The sequence below is a fragment of the Chelonoidis abingdonii genome, chromosome 8 (genome assembly GCF_003597395.2).
Source record: "Chelonoidis abingdonii isolate Lonesome George chromosome 8, CheloAbing_2.0, whole genome shotgun sequence".
Classification (NCBI taxonomy): Eukaryota; Metazoa; Chordata; order Testudines; family Testudinidae; genus Chelonoidis; species Chelonoidis abingdonii.
Window position 1 is genome coordinate 141,198 of NC_133776.1, and position 20,513 is coordinate 161,710.

At 42.3% G+C, this 20,513-nt stretch overlaps 1 protein-coding gene across 34 annotated transcripts in view; it reads right to left on the reverse strand.

Annotated features, from left to right (window-relative positions):
* Window positions 1-3,596: 3,596 nt before the first annotated feature.
* Window positions 3,597-20,513, reverse strand: part of DLG1 (discs large MAGUK scaffold protein 1) — a 408,238-nt gene continuing 391,321 nt past the window's right edge. For all 34 annotated transcript variants that reach the window (XM_075069025.1, XM_075069021.1, XM_075069020.1 and 31 more), the window contains 4 exons: window positions 20,287-20,459; window positions 17,699-17,808; window positions 9,635-9,726; window positions 3,597-5,092 (listed from right to left, as the gene is read on the reverse strand). In XM_075069025.1, coding sequence (XP_074925126.1) covers window positions 4,986-5,092; window positions 9,635-9,726; window positions 17,699-17,808; window positions 20,287-20,459 — 482 coding nt within the window. In that variant the 3' untranslated portion in view covers window positions 3,597-4,985. The remainder of the gene's footprint in view (window positions 5,093-9,634; window positions 9,727-17,698; window positions 17,809-20,286; window positions 20,460-20,513) is intronic.

The following is a 20,513-nucleotide window of genomic DNA, read 5'->3' on the forward strand; positions in this document are numbered from 1 at the left end:
CGTGATCTGGAAACTTCAGTTAGTTGTCTGAAGAAAGCCTTGTCTACTTCACCCTTTTTATCGGTGATCCATAGCACATGCCCATCACAACATCATCCTTGTTGCTCTCGCGCCTCTAAACTTAACCCAAAGACTCTCAACAGTCTTTTCTCCAGGTTCAAACTGGAGCTCTAAGCAATCATACCGCTCTCTAACATACAATGAAACTCCTTGGAGAAGAGTGAAGTGTATTCAAACAGAATGTCCCGGATGGATTGTTGGACCTCCGTTGTTAGACTAAAGACTGGAGCCACAAGCATCTGCGCATGACCACTGCAGAAGCCATGGACCTAGCTGCCGAACCCAGGGTAGCCTGCAGAGAGGCCCTTGGCCACAGACTTCCATTCCTCCACCACAGCAGAGAACTAGTGTCCTTATAGGAAAAACCTTTTTACCAAAAAGGTCTACTGTTTTGCATCCTTGCTGTCCCTCTCACTGGCCACCACGACCATCAGAGACCCCAGAGGGAGGTGGGAGTACTAGTAGTCAAAGCCTGAGGCAGGAACTTTTCAGCCCTTTTTGCGGTGGGAGGCAAGGAGGATGAGGTTTGCCGCAAGGCTTTAACCGGTTCCATAATGGCCTCGTGGGGAGGGAGGGCCACTCTTTGATTACCTCCACTTCCAGCCCAAGGTTCGAGGTCACTCTTCAACAGCTCCCGGTGAGCAGCAAAGTCATCATGAGGTGGCGGGGGGAATACATGCACCCTAGACACTGCCTCATCCAGGGAGGAAGAAGAGGCTTGCACTGCCAGGGGATCCTCTTCCTCTCCTTCTGCAGTGACTGGGTCCCATAAATCTAGGTCTTGAGGCTTGGCACCGGGCTCAGTACTGGAGTCCAGGTTGGGTGACATTCAAAGGGACAGGGTGCGCTTCTTTCTAAGATTATGGAATATGAGTATCTGGAAGGGGGCCCTTGCATAGGGGGAAACCCCCAGGGGTTCCAAAAAAGCCATTGCAACTGCATAAGCCATTGCCCACTGTGCCAAGTACTCGGCAGTAGCTCTGTGACCGAGTCCATCAACTGGTAGGCTGCCTGGGGGGGAAGTGGCATGGTTCCTCAAGTGGGAATATGACTCCACTTTCGAGTCTGATGACGAGCCTTCCTCTGGGGACTATGGAGAGGTGGTCCCCGTCAATGCCAGAGAATGGTGCTGAGATGCGAAGACTGGCGGCAGGGCAAGCAGGGAGGGTACCGAACAGGAGCCCAGGACCACATGCTCCCTTCTGCTCCCTGGTACCAATACTGCCGACTCTTATACTGCTGGCTGCATCAAAAGCACCAGCAGGACCCTGCCGATAACTAATGCTTTTGGAGTAGACAGTACTATAATCCCACTGGTGTTGCATTGCCCCTATGGCGCTGAGGGACCAGACTCAAAGGAACCAGCTTACGAGACTGAGGTGATGGTATCACACTCAGAGCGGACGCATAGGAGTGGCCAGGCTCTGACCACACTCTCCATGGGCTCCCTGTGCTAGACTCTTTTCAGAGTTGGGAATATCCCTTCTCAGTCAGCTGCTTCTTATGATTTTTCTTTGGCACCAGTGAAGGAGAATTGTGCCGAGAGTTTCTCATGGTGGGAAGACCACCATGTCCTGTCCTCCCTATCTTTCTTTGTACAGGGCTTGAAATCCTGACAGATCTGGCAGCAGTCCCTGATATGAGGCACTTAAGACAACAGGAGTGCAGGACACTCTCAGGGATGGGCTTGCTGCAGAAGGCACAGGGCTTGAGACCCAGGGACCGAGGCATGCCCTGGCACCGGGAGTAGACAAAACTCTGCTAACAGTGCGAGAAGCGCCAACTAACTACAAACAACTAATCTACAACAGTCCAAACTGAGAAATTAAAGAACTGGGATAGGGAAACAAGGGAAAAGGAATAAACTGAGACCACCGAGTAAGGCATTGTCTACACTGGCACTTTTGTCGCTTAAACTTTTATCGCTCAGGGGTACGAACAACAAAAATTTTAGTGGCAAAAAGTGCCGGTGTGGAAGCACTTCGCTGGTAGGAGCCACGCTCCTGGTGACAAAGTTATGGCCCCTCAGAAGTAGTTTTATTTTGTTGCCAGGAGAGCTCTCTCATGGTATTAGTGGCCATACTGCGCACCTTACAATGGGGCGGTTGCAGCAGCACAGCCGCACTGTTGTAGGGTGTGCAGTGTAGACATAGCCTAAGAGTTTGCCAAAGCAAGAGGAGCTGTTCCAACGACTGTCACGAGTGGTAAGAAGGAACTGAGAGGGTGCAAAGCCAGCCGGGCCCCTTATAAGCACATGGCACCAAAGGGTGCTAGAGCTGGCCCACTGGATATCACTGAGGGAAAAATTCACTGGTGACTGTGCATGCAGTGCATGTGCATCTAACGTGGAATGGACATGAGCAAGCACTCAAAAAAGGGACCTGAACAACTGAGAGTGAAAGCAATTAGATCAGGGATCAGCAACCTCTGGCATGCGGCTCACCAAGGTAAGCACCCTGGCAGACTGGGCCAGTTTGTTTTCCTGCTGCATCGGCAGGTTCGGCGGATCGCGGCTCCTGCTGGCCACGGTTTGCTGTCCCAGGCCAATGGGGGCGGCAGGAAGCGGTGAAGGCGAGGGAGCTGCATGCCAGAGGTTGCTGACTCCTGGATTAGATCCTGGATGTTTAAAACAATTAACACCTGACAAACAAATAGGAGAAAAGCTCCATGAAATTGAATTAAACACCCCTATCCTTTCAAATGAAAGTGAAGAGATCTCCGTCTCGCAAAAACTCCTCTAGCAAAAACAAGGAAGAGAACACATGCCAATCCTGACGGGTAAAAAAGAAGCAGAAAAAAACACATTTAAAAAAACAATAAGGAAAAGGCAGTAAGAGACAAAAGCTTTTTTCTTTTGTAAGAAAAACATACTACCTAAAAGCCTCACACTAAGTGACACCTCCAAAAGTGACTAGTGATTTGGAGGGGCCTCAGTTTTTAGGTACCCAAACTGAGATATCTTAAAGTAGCTTGATTTTCAGAAATTACTGAGCATCTAAAAGTCAAATCCTTTTAACGCGTTTCAAGTTGTGTACCCAAAATCACTTGTCATTTCTTAAAATTTAGGCCACTGGTGCTTTCAGAGCTTTAGGTAGAAGCCTTTACTTTTGCTTCATGCTAGTTAGTATCTGATGACAATCTCAGAACACTTTACTATTCCCGCAACAGGCAGAGAAACCCATAAAAATACAGCAAGAATGCACTTTCTTCACTAAACCAGTATACAGCCAAGATGGATTTTTTCACAATCACTGCACATTAGGCTGTAAATTGACAGGATTCCCAAATCTACCAATATTCTGCACTACTTTGTTCTCTCACATATGCTTATTATTTTTAACTCTTTGCCCCAAGATCTAACCTGCATTTAATTTAACTACACTGAACTTCTTTGGCCCACATACTAGTTTTTCAATGTTCCTCTATCACATCATTGTTCATTATTTACTGTTCCTGCCAATTTATTGTTTGCAAACTTAATTTCTTAATTCTACATCACCTGTATTTTAGATTATCTAATTAAAGACACACAAAAATATGTTGTACAATAAACTTTATTAGCTGTTCTCCTCTTTCTGACAAATGGAATGAATAATGTTAGTTCTATATTTTGCAGAAATGTATTTATAATTGCTCAGCTCAGAGGCCTGTGTCTCTCCAGTGCAGAGCCACCATGGAAGATATGACACAGATGCAGTCTGAGATGTACATAAAAACTCGACTGTTGACTCTGAAATCCTCCATTGGTTAAAACATGCACATCACATGGAAAAGAAAAAAAAACCAAAACCAAACCTCTAAAATTGTTTGTAGAAAAGAGGAGAACTTGCCCATATTTTTTTCTTGTAGCTAATATCCCTCAGATGTTTTACCCAGCCACCATACCCCATTTCATTTCACATGATTAAGGAAGATAAATTTTATTTTATATTTATTCTCAAAACAAAAACAAAAAAAGAAAAGCTAGGAGTAGGTGGGAAAAGAAAATTATATATATTATATATATATGTGTGCGCAACTATGTAAAGAAAATAATTCCCATAGTTACAGAGTTTATAGTTAAAGAAAGTTTTATAACAAAATAGGCAATTGTTGTGGGTAAAATATTCATTAAAATCTGATACCTCTAAGGAGACACACAGTTTTAATCTACACATCTGACTCTCTTCTTATTGCCTTAATGATCATCCATCACTGCAAGTGTTTTCTGCTTTGCTGCCAATGAAAATTTGCTATTCATTTGTAAAATACAAGCTTCCCTAGCACCTAAACATGTTTTCGACTGTACATGCAAAAAATGAATAAAAATAGACTATAAGAATATCATTATGAAATTCTGAAAATGAATATCCCTTGTGAATTAAAGAAGTTAATGAATACATTAATTTAGAAATTTAAAAAAAGTTACATTAACTGCCTATAAAGAAAAATATTTGCTGTGACAACAGAAAGCCAACTCACAAACTAAAACTTGAAATCAAATGCCTTGGCCAACCCATGCTATTATAATTAAGTGTGAAAAGTTGCTCACAATTTACATCGTTGGGTAAGATGACTTTTTTTTCATATGCTATGAAATTTTAAAAGAATGTACACAAATCTTTTCTGAGAACCTCTGAAATGTACTTTCCCTTAAACATTAAGGAATTTTACCATATAATTCCCCAACTCTACCTTAATGGCTGGTCAGGCCATTTGACCTTCATGTTTGAAAAATGTCAAATGAACACTACCACACAATAATACAAATTATTCAAACTAAGAGAGACACCAAATGTAAGAAAATTTTGGGAACTGCAGAATGTGATGTTTAGTGTGTGACCCACATTGGAAAGAGCTAGAGGCAGGCTCCACTGAAAAGGGTTACAAGTTGTCAATGAGTAGGTAATGTCAGTTAGAAAACGAAAACAAAAATATTTCAATTTTCATAATTTTTCCTTTGCTGGTACCCAGATGTAAGGCCCAGACTGTTCTTCTATGATCTGCTTCACCTGGTTGTATATCTCTTCCAGCGTGTCTCCTTGGACAATAGCTGCAAAACACAGTATAACAGTCAGCAAGCGGTTTTTATTAACTTTCACCTTGTGTGCAGAAATTCTCAGCCCACTTCCCAAGGTGGGGATTCAACCAGATTGGAGAAGGCACAGACAACATTGGGCTTGTGCTTTATTGTGAGCTAAAGGTGCATGACTGTCCAGGGGTGTAGGGCTTCCCAAGGAACTGGCCAGTGTACAGTGTAGAGAGTCCTGGGGTGAGGAAGGAATTTTCCCACATTGCAGACTAGCATGTGCAGCTGTTTTTTTTTTTTTTTTTCCCCCATCCTCAGATACCTTCAAGGGTTGGTTAGGGGTGATTTGTTATTTTCTGGTTTTCTTTTTTGTTTTCTTCTAGACCCAACTTGTGTGCAGGTATCCAGGACAGGAGGGTAAAAAAACAGGGCTAGTTAATAATCCTAATCCAGAAAAATAAATCAGAGACTTGTAGCATGTGAAATGGTGGTGTGGGCTTCCATGTAATGTAGATTGAGGAACTGGTCATCTGGATCACGAACCAGGACACGAAAAATAGGTCATTTGGTGGATTCTGGTTGCTAGCAGTGTCCATGATTTGGGATGGAAGAAAGGGGCTAACACATGCATTTCTCTAATCCTCTACATCTGATGCTTGCATTAAAAACAGTTAATAAATTTCCAGTCTACACTCAGACCACACAGATTATATATATTATCACTGAGGCTAGAGAAGCACTATAAATGAACGGAGGTGGGTATGTTCTGACCGAAATCAGATTAAAGTATGGTCTGCTTTGAATCAGGACTAGGGTTCTTGCAACACTTTGGATCCAAATGACAGAAATCTTGATTGCAGCTTCATCTTAACTGGGGTCTTCACCTCCAGGCTGAGAACCTACTTAATAGAGTTCAACAGGGAAAAAAATGTATAATGCTGCTGTTTGGGCCAGAACACTGTATTCCTGTGTTTGTGTTAATATACACAACACTAGAACTATTACTGAACCCTCATTACATGTTAATAATTGCCTCTGATTCCGCTTCCTAACTCCTAAAACATTTTAAATTTATGACAGCATTTTACTTTACATTCAATGGTAATGAAGCTTCCTTAATGGCTGCTCTAATTCAATTTACCTATCAAACCTCTTAGAAGATTCTTATTCATTTTACAGTTAGAAACGTATGCCTTATTTGTAAGCACACATACGCACACTCTACATCATACCACTACCAAACACAAATATATATTAATCCTTATTTCTGTTACTTGGCAAAAATTTTTATCAATAGTCACTATTCAGAGCATCCCCTGTCAACATGTTGTTATAGGAACCATAGTGGTTTAAAATTCTGATACTTGGATGATCATGTACGCTACACATTGTACAGGCGAGCTAGTATGAATTAGATAGAGGTGAATTACTAGCTACCGGTATAATTATCAATACAGCAATAGTGCCCAAAAGTGCCAATCAGAATCTATTATGTTAGGAAATGAACAAATGCATAGGAATACCTGGCCCCACTCCAAAGAGTGGTTTCTGATGATGTCTGTTACATGAGTTCTCAATCTAGGGGTTCAAACATAGTACAGCTATGGAAAAGACTCACTAGATTATGAATCTCTCCCTCAGCCAGTATGGGAAGTTGGATTCTGGATTCTATTTTTAGGTTGTTTAGCACCACTTTCTATTATAAAAGATTCCTGGGATTTTTTTTTTGAGAAATTCTAAAATCTCCACCATTTGCAGCAGGTCTTTCATCTGGCAAGGGGAAAGCCCTCAGGCTAGAGAAGTACCTTTTCTTTGCTGCATGAAATTCCATTCAGGTTTGGCTGAGTGTTTGACCAATATGGCAAACCAATAACTGAAAACATACATTCTAAAAAGCCAGGTCCACACCCCACTGCCAAAGCAGCAGCTCCTACACTCCTGCATCCTGGCACATGGCGCCAGTGTTTCATCCTTCACCTCTGAGGGCAGCACACGGGGGCACGGCAGCAGCAAGAGTTCACCTAAATCCCAGGGGGAAGGTGGGAAACAGTCAGACTGGGCCTCCCTCATAAACCTCCAGCATCCCATCTACTGACCAGCAGTTATTGAATTTAAACATTTTAAAATCTGCAAGACTGGATAACTTGCTCCCATGAATATTAAAAGAATTGACTGAGGAATTTTCTGAATGATTAATGTTGATTTTTAACAAATCTTGGAACAACGAGAAGATACAAAGGACTGAAAAAAAGCTCTAATGTTCTGCAGCCCCTAGCTATGAGCTGAAACTGGGGGGTCTTGCCCCTTACGTGTGAGGCAGGCTCTGGATGGGTCCTACCCCTCTGTATGGGAGCCTGGATTGGCGGAAGAGTGGGAACTGAACTGTGGTCTCCCACATCCCAGGCAAGTGTGCTAACCACTAGGCTAAAAATTATAAGATGGATTGTGGTGGCAGCAGCACCACCACCACTTCCATCTCCTTCTCCATTTTAAATGGGATCTAGTCCAGTAGGTGGCCTCTGAGCACGCCTACTGGATTAGGCCCTGCATGTGATACAGGTGGCTGAATGCCTATCTTTCCCTGATTTCTGAATCATTCTGGGGCTTAGGCAGGAGACAGATGTCTGCGTAGAGGGAGGCAGCGGTATGCATGCTCAGAGACAGAAAAATAAGCGCTTAGAGGAACTTTTACCTTGAAAATGTAGGTGCCAAGTGAGTTTAGGAGCCCACTGAGTCCAGCAAAGGAGTTTTGTGGATTGCAGTGGAGCCAAAACTGGGACGTAGGCACCTAAGTATCTTTATGGATCTGGACCTAAATGACTTGCCCAACATCACATAAGAATTCTGTGGTAGAGCAAGGACTAGAACTGTCTCCCAAGTCCCAGTTCCTAACCCCTGGACCATCCTTCCTCTCATGGCCACATCCGTCCCTTCAAAATATGTCCCCACTGTCTCCATGCTAGTCCCTGGACTGTTCCTGCATCTTCTCCACAGCTTCTCAACATGTTGGTCCTTTGCTGAAGCTTGCCTCTCTATAGGGAAGATTGTTAAGAAGAGGCAATCAGGCTGTGCTGGACAGGTAGACAGGAGACAAGGCAGAGGCAATGAAAAGCCCAACATGAAACCAGTGTATTTTGTGGCCAGGGCAATCATTGCCAAAGAGCACCAGGTGTTTAAGGAGAAGAGCTGGGCTATTGCAGATGGGAGTACTGAGAAATTATTTTTTTTTAAACCAAGGGAATTAAATGTTCCAAAACTTTAAGTCCAGTGCTACCTTGTGCCCTTTTAGAATGTGCAGAATGGCTAAACATATACCTCTGAAAACTAGGAAAGAGTTAAGGTAATACCAACTTAAAACTTCTGAAAACTAGGAAAACAGAGTTAAGATACATGCCAACTTAACCTCTTTGAGTGATGGCCCAGCTCAGCTATAACACACATGCTAGAATTCTGTGCTTTCAGATAGTGCAGAGCACTCACGGAGTAGGGCGCATGATCACTATAGGGCAGCGTAAAACACTTTCTCTTTACTGACACAAAACTTATGTGACTTATGTTTAGGTAAGTTGTACTGAACAGAAGCTACCTACTCTTGACTTAGTCTCAAACAGAGCCTACTCCATAGAAACAACTCTCACTTGCTAAATTTTACAACCACTTAATTCCCTTTTACCAAGCCCCCTTCATCCTTATACACAGGATTCCATTTAACACTACATTTTCATTAAATCCACAGACCACCCTCATATCCCACCTCACTGCTGATAATCCTTATAGCAGGAAGACCCCTGTGCACTGCTACTGACAAAATCTAGAGAACTAGGCACTGAAATGAGGCATAATGGATCCCTCAAGGTACACATGCAGCAATTTTTTTTGATCACACACTGGGGAGGGGGCACGGAGAAGGGCAAGGCTGCCCCAGACCACCTCATGTCACAATCACAGCTCTGCCAAGCTGTTCCAGCTAATCCCTCTACCATTCTATACAGCTAAATCTATCAGTGAACATATGTGGACTGAAGGCAGATAATCTCCAATGGCTATTGCCAGCTCCATGGGGGCAGAGTTAGGGCTGTCTTAGTGTGTACCTTAACTCTGTATTTCCTTGTTCTCAGAAGTTTAAGTCTGCATTACTGTAACTCTTAATTTCCTGGTTTTCAGAGGTTCAGCCACCCTTCACGTTCTGGAAAGGCATGAGACACCAGCTGGTGACCTTTATGTTAAAAGTTTCCAGGCTTTTAATATATAAATAAGACTAATGGTTCTAGTTTCAACAGCTAAGAAAAAAGCGAGAAGTTCTCATGCTCTAAAGTATAAACTGGCATCAGATGAAGTAAAGAAGAAATTTTGTCTCAAAGTTAAACAATGAATTGATACAAATATTTAATAAATAGTTGCAGTGCATTATGATGGTTTAATATGTCTAAAGCATTCATCATAGGCCAGTACTGCAGACAAGATATATAACTGAAGTATATGGGGGCTCAGGCAGGTGTGACAATTCTTATGCTCCAGACAACACAATTCCACTTTTTGAAGGGAACTGTAATGAGGGATACAAACCTGTGAAATGTTCAGTAAATTCTTGCTCCAGTTTCATGGCTCTCTCAAAGGTCTTCCTGGCTTGCTCCTCTGTTAAACGTTTGTTCATTTCCCTGAGATGAAATATATTATAAAATAATAAGCAGTTACCAAATACTACTGATTCTTTTGAAATAAGGTTATTAAACTGCCCTCTGAATACAAACCCTTGGAAAAAAAAACTAGCCCCATTCTGTTCTTGAATCTGCGATTTATTAAACTCTTGAAGGGAGACTTAATATAAAGGGTGACAGTGGGAGTGCTAAAGACTGGCTTTCCATTTCTTGGAATCTGGAAAAGACACTTAGGTTAACACTGAAAGCCACTAAGCAACTTGAATATAAAATCAGAAGTTACCTGCCTGTAACTGGAAGTTCTTCGAGATGCGTGGCCCCTGTCTGTATTCCACATGTGAGTAACACATTCACACCATGCATCATGAGTCCGGAAAGCAATGTCCATTTTGCACATATGTGCAGAAGCTTGCTTCATGCTCCAGACAGAGGCATAAAGCATGATGCCAAAGGTTCAAATGGAGATCTGGTGAACAATGACAGGACAAGATAGAAGTCCCACTGAGGTACAGGCTTGAGAATCGGTGGAAAGGTCCTGATTAGGCCCTTTATTAATCTAACTGTTGTAGGGTGAATGAGTGAAAATGGAACACCTGCCTACTGGAGGAAGAAAGGCAATGGCTGTTTCAAGATGGACCTGTAGTGAGCTAATGAAGAGACCTGGGTTTTTTTAATAACAGGAGATAATCTAAAATGATTGAGATATGAGCAGAGTTTGAGGAAGACTGATTATGTTGAGTCCAAGTAGACAAATGTTTCCATTTAGGTTGCTAGCAGCCCCTAGTTGAATCTTTCCAACTTTAATAAGAATGGCTTGGACAGCTGTTGAGCAAGAGAGTTCTCATGCTCATCTGAACACCAGGCCATGAAGTAAAATGGGTATAGACTGGGATGTCTGATTTAACTTCCTTCCCAAGTAAAGATTGCCGAGAAGGGGATAGACCTTAACAGGAAGATGGATTGACAGTCTCAGAAGTTCTGGGAACCAAAACTATCTAGGTCAGTTGAGTGCTAGTGTTGGGATTTTTTTCAAGCCCTTTTTTTACTTGGCTTCCTATGAACTCAGTTCAACTCCAGCCTTTGTCACTCAGGTATCTTTATTTGGCATACAGCAGTGCTATGCTGAGTTGATCAGACTCAAATGAGGTGGGGGAGGGGAGGAAAATGGGGGGATGATGGATGCAGGGTACATCACAGCTCCAAAGTTACACAGAAACCCTCTCCTTTTATATACATTATATTTCTCATTGGATTTAATATACACTGCATTATCTATTTTTGGATTGGATTGGTTACTTTGCAGGAACCAATTTCCATGTAGCTTGCACATTCCATACTTCAACTTCCTTTTCACTTCATCTTTACATTCCTAATGTATTTTGTCCCTTGTTATCAAGTTCATGGTAAATAGTTCCTTGGATGTTCTTCTTATCTTAGTTGGCTCAGACACTTTGTCTTCTTAACCTAGTGACCTATCTTATTTAGCACAAACATTTTGTTTTCAACCTGATGATTCATTTACATCCCTAATTCTATCTTCCAAAATATGAGGCCACTCTCTCTGTGTTAATTACTCACATTGGGCCAGGCCTCAGCTACATTCCTCTGCTTCTGTCTTTCTTTTTATATTAGCATTTGTTTTATTTGTATTATATATATTTTTTAAAGCTTATTACCCAGCAGCACATTTCCAAGGACCACTGTGACAGCTATTATTTGAACCTTAAAGCTTGAGCTTAAATTACAAAGCAGGAAATGCAAACTCCCCTCCTCTGGTACAGCCCACCACAGTGTTTTCACTGCCTGAACAATATTATTTCCAATTGCTTGATGCTTGGCTATTAGTTGGGCAATAGGCACCAATTGCTCAAGTTTCCTTTGCACCAAATTAGTGGTTGTAGTAGGAAGAGGGCCTGAAATATAAACTTATGTATCAGAGGCCTGAGGTCTGGGCTAAAGTAGTCAAAATTTTTCTGATATAAAGCAAAGTTGTGAGCAAGAGGCAGGCCCTGCTCACAGAATCTGGCAAGAAAAGGGGGGATATTGCAGAAACACACATTCCTAAGTAGTGCTAGGCACAAGAATATATACACAAACTTATTCCAGAAAGGTGGTACCAGAACACCTCAATACCAAACACATTCCCCAAAGATAATAGAAACATGCTGACCCATCTTAAGGATAAGGTCAGGATGACAGCATGATGAATAGAGATGATTTGATTGAGCCAACATGTACAAGGCAATGGGTGGCACCCTAATATGTCAGAGGGCAGTACCCTGATACTCCAGGGGGTGGCACCCTAATACTCCAGAGGCAATACGTAATTTGTTTGTATTGGTGTAAAAAGATGTATCTCAGAGGGAGTGTCTTTGGTCAGCTGAACAGGAAATGGAAAGTCCCGCCATTCACTGAGCTGCATCCATTGTCACAGGCATACATGTGCTAGTATAACTGTAGACATTGATCTGCGGAGCTAGAACCATGCTTCGTCGACAATAAACCTGGCTGGCTGCCTTTGAGCCTTTATGGATCTTCTGGTCATTGGTTGGTTCGTTTGATGTCTGCTCTGCCAACTGTCTGCACAGAGCTGGGACAACATACAGATAGAACACACATGTATCCAAACATCTGAAGACAGTGGTGCTAATGAACAAGGGAAGTACAAGTGAAAAGAGATTGGTCACCAGTGACTCCCGTTTGGTGTTGTCTGTCACAGCCTTTGTCACGTTCTCCTTCATCTGCACAGTAGGCCACAGGGCACGGGTCCCCCTCTGAGCCAGAGAAGTGAGGTTTAGACAAAACCCATCCAGCCTCCCCAGGCAAGGTGCTGTCCCCGCTGAAAAGTTGTGGTATCTCAGAGTACATACTGTGTATCAGACCCGTACCACCTCCTTCACTCTCTTTTTAATGACTAGTCAGGTGCAACCTCCCTCACTTGTAGTCAGGCTTATTTAGGCTGACCACTCAAAGAACTATCTGTGCCTGATACATTTACAGCTGACTGTGTTTATTTCATCTCCTTATGTTGCCATTTGTATACCAGAATAGTGGTGTTTACAGGTCCCATTATCTACTGTACACTGTTAACATATATTAATTCTTTAGGATTCTCTGTCCATCTAGAAACAGCAATTATAATTGGCACACTTGAATTACTAATTTTATGTGGTGCCCAAAGTCAAGGACCTTTTAGCCTTGCAAATCTTCTTTCCCAATATTATGAATTCCTTTTTCTACTAGTGTGGTCCAGATCAGTTTGCTGTTTAACAACCTTGATTACTCCTCTTGCTTTATCTTTTCTATTTCCTCCATTAAATGCATATCAAGCAGCAAAAGCCATGCCCCCTCAACTCTGCTGGGCATGCTCCAACTGCTGCTGCAGTATAAAAGGGAGCAGCCTAGCTCAGTCTGGGCTGACTGCCAAGGAGGAAGGACTCACCTCGCAAGCTCTGCTGACGAGCAGCCAGGTACCTGGACTGAGGGAGCAGGAGATGCCAAGGCCCAGGCACCCGCGGATGCTCTAGGGAGATTGCAGTTGGCACCTGAGGCACCCCGAGACCCCGAAGACACCCTGACTTCAGCTACAAGAGTCATAGTAGGAAGTAGCCCAAGGAGGGACTAGCCAGTGTCTGGGTAACAGTTGGTGTGCTGCGGGTGGAGAAGTGGAGGGCCTGAGTCCTCCAATGTGGCCGCCCCTTCTTTTTGGGGGGCTTCCCATCAAACCTTGCTGCTATGGACTCTGGCCATTGGGCCGCGCTTCTCTGTCACCAAGGGGCATCTTACCAACTTTGGCCATTAGGCCACGAATCCCTGCAGTCCAGGGGAGCCCTATTGACTCTGGCCAGTAAGCCGCACACCCTTGCCGTTCCCGGGGCACCCTACTGACTCCAGCGATTAGACCACATTCCCCTGCGGATGAGGGGAGCCCTGATGGTGCCAGCCATTGGACCACACAACCCTGAAGTTGAGTCCAGCCAGATTGACTTAACTAGGCGACTACCACAACCTCACCCCCCGTTCCATGTGAAAGGGGCAGGAGGTACTGGCCCTGCAACAGAGACCCAAACTCCTGTGCCTCCCATGGGAGGTTTCCACAGTGTCCCTTCTGGCTTTATACTTTTCGTGGAGCACTTTTTAGAAAACATTTTATGGTAGATCACCATATTTGGTATCAGGAAGGAATTTTCCCCTGGGTCAGATTGGCAGAGACCCTGGGGGGTTTTCATCTTCCTCTGCAGCATGGAGAACAGGTCATTTGCAGGTTTAAACTAGTGTAAATGGTGATTTATCCACAATGACTCCAAGATCTTTTCCCCGACTCGTTGTAGCTAAATTAGCTCCCATCATATTGTATGTATAGTTGGGGTTATTTTTTCCAATGTGCATTACTTTACATTTATCCACATTAAATTTCATTTGCCATTTTGTTGCCCAATCACTTAGTTTTGTGAGATCTTTTTGAAGTTCTTCACAGTCTGCTTTGGTCTTAACTATCTTGAGCAGTTTAGTATCATCTGCAAACTTTGCCACCTCACTGTTTACCCCTTTCTCCAGATCATTTATGAAAAGAGGCTGAACGAACAATGTGAAGTGCGGAAGCTAGAACCACAAGGTGGTAACTGTCCGTTTAAATGGTTCTGAACCCAATGACTGGAAGTTACTAACTGTACAACCAAAGATGGAAAAAGGGCTGTCAAGTGATCGCCGGCAATGCGACCAACGTAGTCAATGGGTGACCAAGGGCAAGTTAACGACGACAAAGTTAGAATAAACGTCAGACACAGAAAAACATAACTAATTGAGCATATCACATGGTTCTGTAAAGGAAATCGGTCTTACTAATCATTAGATTCGTTGAAGAGGCAACAACATGTGAAAAAGGGGATCCAGTGACAGAGTGTACTTAGATTCCAGAAAGCCGTTGACAAGGTCCGTCACCAAGGCTCTACGTAAATTAAGCTGTCATGGATAAGAGGGAAGCTTTCATGATTGAGACAAGTGGTTAAAGAGGAAACAAGGTCGGTGAGTAAATGGTAGAAAAATCTCGAAGGAGAGGAGATACTAGTTGTATCCCCAAGCGTCAGTCTAGGACATCTTTCAACGTATGACATCAGAACAGAACCCGCTAAGGAACCGTGGGGCCCCTGTTTGGATCAACATGACAAAAGAAGTGCTTAAAGATGATAATAGTTATGACTTGCTAATGGTTGAGTTATCAACTTAATTCAAAACTCCTTAGTACCACTTCAATCTGTGACAGTTCTGCAGATTGTCACGCTACAAGCGCGCTAGGTTTGGGAATCTCCTAACATCCTAGCTTGAAGACTGAGCAAAGAATCCAATTTAGTTTTCTCCGCATAACTATTATCATCTTTAAGCACTTCTTTTGTCATGTTGATCCAAACAAGGGCCCCACTGGTTCCTTAGCGGGCCTTTTGTTTCTGATGTACTTAAATTAAAAAAACATTTTGTTATTACCTTTGGAATTTTTGAATAGCCATTCTTCAAACTCCTCTTTGGCTTTTCTTATTACACGCTTGCACTTAATTTGGCAGTGTTTATGCTCCTTTCTATTTGCCTCATTAGGATTTGACTTCCACTTTTTAAAAGATGCCTTTTTATCTCTCACTGCTTCTTTTACATAGTTGTTAACCCATGGTGGCTCTTTTTTGATTCTTCTACTGTGTTTTTTAATTTGGGGTATACATTGAAGTTGGGCCTCTATTATGGTGTCTTTAAAAAGCGCCCCTGCAGCTTGCAGGGATTTCACTTTAGTCATTGTACCTTTTAACTTTTGTTTAACTAACTCCCTCATTTCTGCATAGTTCCCCCTTTTGAAATTAAATGCCACAGTGTTGGACTGTTGAGATGTTCTTCCCACCACCACCACATCTCACCACAGGAATGTTGAATGCTGTTGTATTATGGCCACTGTTTCCAAGCGGTCCTGTTATAGTTACCTCTTAGACCAACTCCTGTGCTCCACTCAGGATTAAATCTAGAGTTGCCTCTCCCTTTGTGGGTTCCCGTACCAGCTGCTCCATGAAGCAATCATTTAAAGTATCGAGAAATTTTGTCTCTGAATTTCATCCTGAAGTGAAATGTTCCCAGTCAATATGGGGATAATTGAAATCCCCCACTATTACTGAGATCTTAATTTTGATAGCCTCTCTAATTTCCTTAGCCCTACAGTTCTGTGTCATTATCAGGCCTTGTTAGCAAAACATGATGTTAACAATTACTCCAGACTTGCAGACTTTAAAGACAAGCTTCCACATGAGGATAGAACCCAGTGAGTGGGGTGTGGAGAGGAACAAAGTCAATACTTATCTACTAACTAGCTAGCTAACAACTATCTCATACTCACTAGTACTAAACTCTAAACAAGAAATTAGCCAAGGCATGCTCAAGGCAGGCACACTAGGGTTCCATCTCAGGCTGAGGGGTTGAGAAGGAACTAAGGGCAGTTCACCTGTGCAGGCCTATAAAGTATGCGAGTCTGAGTTCTTAGGCGGTGTGCGGCACAAGGAGATATAGGACACATGTATGGGCCAAACTGATTCTGCTAACAGAAAATCTCTAATCAAGAGCTTGAGAGGTGCATGCGCACATGAAGGGACTAAAGTGGAGCACTCCTAGATACACTACTCAAAGAAGAAAAGATGGTTCCTGTCTCACTGAAGTAGTCTCATCCTCCAGTATGAAAATGTCCCTGGAAGGGTTGGGCTAGAGAAGAGAGGATGACTGGGGGAAAGGGAGAAAGATATCCTCCAGGGAAGTGTAAGTGTCCATAGATTCTGGTGTTTGGGGTGTTCTGACGAATGGGGCTGACAATTCTGATGTGTCCCAAAAGACTGCAGTTGGGTGGTCCTTTGAGGGACGGCCCAGTACTGCCAAAGAGTCAGGTCTTGCACTCGTCGATGGAGCCCGCAGATGTCAGTCCTTGTGCTTAGGAGTCGGAGCCACGAATGGATCCTTTTTCTTTTGCATTTTACCCTCTGACTGGGGGTTTTCAGTGTTCCTGAGCCCTTAGGATCTACATGCGAAGGCTCACCTGACCAGCTTAGGGAGGGATCTCATCTTTTATGAACAGATCTGGACGGAGATCTGTCCTTGTGACTGTGGGAGTGCAGCCTACTTTCACTGGAAGCATTGCATGAGGAGTCCTTCAGCTTAGCAGCAGTAGTCTCTGCTCACAAGCTTGTGCTTGGAGGGGTGCTGTTTGTCTCTTGGGGCCAAAGTAGAGTGTAAGCATTCTGCCCCGCATCAGAGTATGGTCTTGGCCTTTTCGATAATGTGTTTCCTCAGTTGAAGCTCACGAGATTTGCATGTTCACGGAGGAAATGATCGATCAATGCTGCACTTTGTAGATACCCAAATGGTAGAGGTGTTCGCTGGTCACAGTGAAGGAGCAAGAGCAAGAGAGACGCTTCCTGAAACCCAGAACACTGGGCATAGTCCCAGACCCTCGGGAGGGACTCCCCAGTATGGGAAAAGAATGATACTAACTATACTATATTAAGTCAAACTATTTACTATATCTATTTATAGGCTATAAAGAAAAAACTGGAGAAATCTGTGGACACAGGGATTCTGACTCAGGTCATGCAGCTGTAAGGAGGAACTGGGGAGAATTTTGCTTGCACTGGCGCCTATGCCCTCAGTCTGGAGCATGAGAACTACTGTGCATGTTTGGGCCAACGGATGCGGCTTGTTAGAATTTCCAGTCTCTGGTGGATGGCAAGCATGAGTACCCATCTGTAGAATACATATAGGAAGCAGGAATCAAAGAACCACCCAGCCTTAGAAGTTCCCTTGGGAATTCAATGTAGAAAGTTACATACACAAAACAATTACATTTTTTAAAAGTGGGTTTTATATTATCTTTCAAATGATTTACAGCTATTTTTTTAAAAACCCTTCTCTGTCTTTGAAACAAGTGAGCTTCAGGTACATTGTTTTTACTCACATGATGTTTTCCACTGATTTGGGTTTAATAAAAATGGAGATTGGGTACAGCTGGGCTATCTGCAACCTCTTGATCGCATTGCCAGAAACATCAAGAATGCAGTGTTTCCCCTAAAGCAGAAGGATGGGGGAAGAAGGAAAAGAGTAAAGTCCTCAAGTTACACACATGCATATTACATGCAATTTAGAAGTGAAAGCCTGGCCCCAATTAAATCAGTGGGAGTTTTTCCCACTGACATCAATGGAATCAGGATTTCATCACCCTAAGAGTTTCCAATTGCAGTCAAATTTATTTCAGCAGTACCCACTGATTAAAAAAATTATATCTAAGGATAAGGCACTATTCCAATCAAAACTCCAGCCTTTAGGACTGTGTTGGCCTTAACTAGTCCTAATTAATATGGGTTGATAATACTTTCTTTTATAACTGGAAGTGACACTGGTCTGTACAATGCCCTATTTTTCACATATTTGTCACATATGTAATGCAATGTCACTATTTCAAAAAATTACCCTGCCTTTTAATATTGGTTGGGGATTTTCTTCTCTAGGTTTTAGATGTACTAGAGGATTGCACATTTTGTTCCTTCAAATCATACAAGGCTTAGTGAATAGCACATACCAGGTGCTTCTTGCATTCATCCATTCCTCCCACAAACTCCACATGTCGCCCACCTTTCTCCCTCTATTTTAGGGAAGTTTGTTCCAATGTAATCACCTTCACTGCTAAAATTTGTGCCTTATTTCTAATCTGAATTTGTTTTCAATTTCCAGTCATTAATTCTTGTTATGCCTTTCTCCACTAGATTAAATAGCCCTTTAGTACCTGAGATTTTCTTCCCATGAAGGCATTAATACACTAATCAAGTCAACTCTCAATTTTCTTTTGCATTAGCTAAACAAATGTAGCCCTTTAAATCTCACACAGTAAGGCGTTTTTGCAGCTCCTGAATAATTTTTGTGTTTTCTTTCTGTACACTCTCAATTTTTTTGGCATTCTTTTTAGAATGTGAACACCAGAACTGTATGCAGTACTCCAGTACTGCTCTCTCCTATTCTGTATACAGTGGTGAAATCACTTCCCTACTCTTGCTCACAATGCTCCTGTGTTTATAGAGCCAAAGATTGGATTAGCTTGTTTTGCCACAGCATTGTATTGGAAGCTTATGTTGAGTTGTTCGTTTACTATGATCCCTAAATCCTTTTCATGCATTTGGCTATATTAAAATGCATTTTATTTGCATGGATACAGGTTACCAAGCACTTAGAATCAAAGAATATCAGGGTTGGAAAGGACCTCAGGAGGTCATCTAGTCCAACCCCGTGCTCAAAGCAGGGCTAATCTCCAGACAGTTTTTTATCCCAGATCCCTAAATGGCCCCCTCAAGGATTGAACTCACAACCCTAGGTTTAGCAGGCCAATGCTCAAACCACTGAGCTATCCCTCCCCCCAATATTGAATATAACTGCCATGTTTTCATCATTATTTACCATTCCATCAATCTCTGTATCATCTGCAAATTTTACCTGCATTGATTTTATATTTATTTGCAGTGAAAAATATTGAATAATGTCAGGCCTATCACTAATCTTTGTGGAATTTCACTAAGAACATTTTCATTCGATTATAGCTGCCCTCTGACTACTATTTTTTGAAATCTGTCAGCTAGTTCTTAATCCAGCTACTGTGGACTTTATTGAAATTGTACAGTGCTTAAGTTTTTAATCAGAATGTCATGTGGTTCTAAGTCAAGTGCCTTTCAAAACTTTAAGTATATTACATCTCTACAGTTACCTTTATCAACCAAACCTGCAGAATGCAAGTTTGAAGAAGATGGACTACGTCTTGCTTTTTCGTATTTATTAGAGATGGATTACTAAGTGTTGGGACTGCGTTACTGAGAGCACTGTAGGCAATATGAACATTGAGAGAAATGCAGAGGTCTTTCTCCCTTTAACTTCTTATTTCCATTCTTTTAAGGTTTTGGGTGGGTGAGGTGTGTTCCTGATGTAACTTTAACTGTAACTAAATGCACTTTTTGTTTGGGAATAGACAAGATCTTAATAATATAAGACATCGCTATATCACTCTGTTAAATCCTTGCTAGAGAAAATAGATGTGTGTGTGTGAAGGAGCAAGGTTTTTCTGTACATGATAGTATTAAAATAGTGGATAGAATTGGTTGTATATATATAAATTATAGCATTCCTATTCCATGTTTAATCAGCAAAGAGTCCTGTGGCACCTTATAGACTAAGAGACATATTGAAGCATGAGCTTTTGTGGGTGAATACCCACTTCGTCTTGCATCCGACGAAGTGGGTATTCACCCATGAAAGCTCATGCTCCAATACGTCTGTTAGTCTATAAAGTGCCACAGGACTCTTTGCTGCTTTTACAGATCCAGACTAACATGGATACCTCTCTGATACTTGATCATATTCTCTGTTTATAATTCTAAGTATTTATGCTATTTATTATGCATGTTCAGAGGAGCATGGTATATAAATGAAGACCTACCCATATAGCTGTGAAACTTAAAAATATCATTTCAAAAAATGGAAGTCACACACTGGCACTAGATTTACCTTTTCTGCTACTTCCCGCACTGACTGGACACTTGTTCCATAAAGGTGATTGTTGTACTGGCCAGCCTCAATGAATTTGTGATCCTGAATATCCTTCTCCATTTGCTCTCGAGAGGTGACAAAGTGGTAATCCCGGCCATCCACCTCATAATCTCGTTTTGGTCTGGTAGTATCTTTAAAGATAAGTAGAGCTCTTTATGCAGAAAACTACAACTTTTACCACAAAT